Genomic DNA, 3,315 nt, shown 5'->3' with positions numbered 1-3,315 from the left:
AAACATCCTAAAAACTCCTATAAGTATTAGTGCTATTTCCCTTGCCTCACCACTCACAAGGAGGGCTAGAAATAGGAGCTCCCATAACAGAGTAACCCCAACAAACTTTCATATCCTCCAATGTTATCGTTGCTGTCTCCCCAAGGAAACGCAAAAATGTTGGTCTTATAACACCATCTTTGTGCAAGCTCAATGATCAACTCATCATTCCTACGGATTTGAAAAGTAGAAGCTTTGATTGCCTGGTCTATCCCAGCTTTCATCCACACACATTCATACATGTGTTGCATTTGTTGGACCCATGTATTCCATTCTGAACTTGGGTAATGCCACCCTTTGTATCTAACTTCAAGCAACTTCGCGTGGTCCGAATTGACAGTGGCTGTACTTCCAGAAGAGAACATGGATTGAGGAAGAGTTGCCGAGTCTTCCACTGCAAGGTTTGATGATATAAGCACTGCTGTGAACTGGGTTTTCACCGGATAATGGTGAAACCATGAGTTGTTCATCTTTGACTTGGATGATGGGGTCCTCTGATGACTCCATTGTAGAGTAGTTGCTGACGGAAGGGAAGGATAGAGGGTTGAATGAGGAATCTGTGCATGAAAATGCAAAAGGAAGTGTCTGGAGAAAAGGAGAAGGATAAAGTGGAGTACTGAAATGTGAAAACAGGAGGTAAAACTGGATTCGCGAAGTACGAGGAAGAGAATTCGAAACGTTCATACTATTATACTTCCGCCATTACAATGTATTGGCATTAAAGAAAAATTACTAAAATATATTTTCGATCTCAATGAATATTTAATTTTTTATTTGTTTTATAATAATTTTTTTTGTTGTGTCTTTAATCAAATAATATATTTTTTTCTTTGACATTTTTTAACTCATAATAAATTATTAAATTTTGTGTTTATTTTTTGATAATTTTTTCATTTATTATTAATTTTTTTTTAAAAAAAATAATAACAAATGAATTTCTTTTACTAGAAAGTAAAAATAAAATTTGTTAGTTTATAAGGAACTAAAAAAAAGTGTATAGGATTAGTTTATAATGAACATGGTTAGTTTTTTATTTTAGGGGTTAGGGTTAGTTCTTATTTGTTAGGGTTAGGGTTAGGTTTTTTATTTTATGGTTAGGGTTTAGTTCTGAACATGTTAGGGGTTAGGGTTATATTTTTATTTTAGGGGTTAGGGTTAGATCTTATTTTTTAGTGTTAGAGTTAGGTTTTTTTATTTTAGGGTCAGGGTTTAGTTCTGAACATGTTAGGGGTTAGGGTTATATTTTTATTTTAGGGGTTAGGGTTAGATCTTATTTTTAGTGTTAGGGTTAGGTTTTTTTATTTTAGGGTTAGGGTTTAGTTCTGAACATGTTAGGGGTTAGGGTTATATTTTTATTTTAGGGGTTAGGGTTAGATCTTATTTTTTAGGGGTTAGGGTTAGTTCTTATTTTTTAGGGTTAGGGTTTAGTTCTGTATTTTAGGGTTAGGGTTTAGTTCTGAACATGTTAGGGGTTAGGGTTAGTTTTTTATTTTAGGGGTTAGGGTTAGTTCTTATTTTTTAGGGTTAGGGTTAGGTTTTTTATTTTAGGGGTTAGTTTTTGAGTTTTATTTGGTTTACGGTTCATTGATTATTATAGTTTGATACGCGACATAAATATTATCCATAAGTAAGCCTTAATAAACTGAATATCATACATTACGCCATGAATGTCAAATTACAAATATACAACAAAGGCTTAATAAACGAAGACATGCAAATCATTCATTTTGGTGTCCGTGATGTCGTGAGGATGTGCCACATGGTCGATCCCATCTTCGTGCTTGGCGATCAGGATTTCTTCTGCCCCGATGCCTCCCCGCTTCTTCTTCGTCAGCCTCCGCAGAAAATGCGTGCCGCAAATCAACACCGAATAAGTCACCCGTATTAGGTATTTGTCCCGGTACATTCCATTGTGTTCCTAACGGGGCATTAGGTGTTGGAATTGGGCCATGATATTGCTGTGAAGGGGTCATTGTGGGCCATGAAAAATGAGCTTGTGTTTCCGCAACACCACCGAACGATTGCTGGCTTGCAGAAGTATCAGTGTGATGACCCTGAAAAGGATATTGATACATCTGGGTCGGATACTCAGCAAATGTTTGTGGCGTGTAATACATTCCATGGCCACGCTCCGCCATTTGTTGGGAATATTCTTCCGCTTCAACAATGTCCCTTCTTCTGTCTATCCCCTGAGTTTCAATACTTGACTGAAGCATGTGAAACTGTTGTGCAGGAAATTGACGCTCTGATGCGGGACCATGTGACACTGGCTCAGTGACTCTCTCTTGCTCTTCGGATAAAATTGTAATTTTTTCCACATAAGGCACGAGATCATCAAATGTGCATGTATTCCTCCCTTGAGGAGACACCATGTATTGTAATGCCTCCGCAACTTCACCCTGCATTTATAAGGGTAAGAAAATTAATGGCCATCATTAAATAAAAGTTCAAGTTAAAATTTGAAAAAAATTTAAAAATACCAATGTAGCCGTCTTTGCATTTGCTGGGTCAACAAACATCTTTGTCTTTCGCCTATACCAGACCATGTAGTCCGAGTTAAAACTCAATAGGCCTTCTTGTCGGGGATAAGCGTCGACCCTAAATGCATGGCGATTATTCCACTGATCAATCATTGGGGCGAACAATTGCCCCCAATTTTCGTCATGTTTCCCTTTCAATGTTATGCCATGAATGTTTAAGGGTTGTGAAGGAGACTCTGGAATTGGCTGTTGCATCCCAAATTGTCTCAATACTCTGTCCGGTTGGTGCCACTCAATAACTTGGAAACAAATTAGTGGCACCACCGCGTACCACGCGAGACTTCCGACTAAACAAACGGGAGGCAACAGTGATATTACGGTTGATGGGTACGGCTCCCACACAAACTGCATATAACAACATAGTTATGAACATTTTAGTAAAATAACACATATAATTTTTTATTTTACAAATAGAATAACATCTTCTTACCTCATGACGTTTCATAATATCTAACTTGCGACGATAAACTCTCACATCATCATCGCCGATATGTTGGTTTCCACGTCGCAACCACCTACAAAGATTAAAATTTAATATATGCTAAAACCATTTATTCTATTGGAAATGAAAAAGACGCTGCTAAAAAATTACTAACCTATGCCCCAGGGGGTGTATTTTCTACTTGGGAAAGGAGTCCTCTTTTGGAGCCAAGGTTGGACATCGTTCCCATGCCCACATTTGTAGTAAGATGCACATACCTCCGATTGATTTAGGTTTATAATCGGTGGCATTCGC

General features: G+C 37.6%; 1 protein-coding gene across 1 annotated transcript; it reads right to left on the bottom strand.

Moving 5' to 3' along the window:
* Nucleotides 1–1,520: 1,520 nt before the first annotated feature.
* Nucleotides 1,521–3,033, bottom strand: LOC102665301 (uncharacterized). Its single transcript, XM_006573260.3, has 2 exons — nt 2,520–3,033; nt 1,521–2,438 (listed from the first exon to the last, which is right to left on the bottom strand). Exons 1-2 carry the CDS (start codon nt 2,928–2,930, stop codon nt 1,758–1,760), a joined length of 1,092 nt encoding a protein of 363 aa, XP_006573323.2. The 5' UTR covers nt 2,931–3,033; the 3' UTR covers nt 1,521–1,757.
* Between the last annotated feature and the right edge of the window lie 282 nt (nt 3,034–3,315).

Source organism: Glycine max, chromosome 1 (genome assembly GCF_000004515.6).
Source record: "Glycine max cultivar Williams 82 chromosome 1, Glycine_max_v4.0, whole genome shotgun sequence".
Lineage (NCBI taxonomy): Eukaryota > Viridiplantae > Streptophyta > Magnoliopsida > Fabales > Fabaceae > Glycine > Glycine max.
The sequence above is the reverse complement of the archived record's forward strand: the minus strand, read 5'-3'. Positions and strand labels throughout refer to the sequence as shown.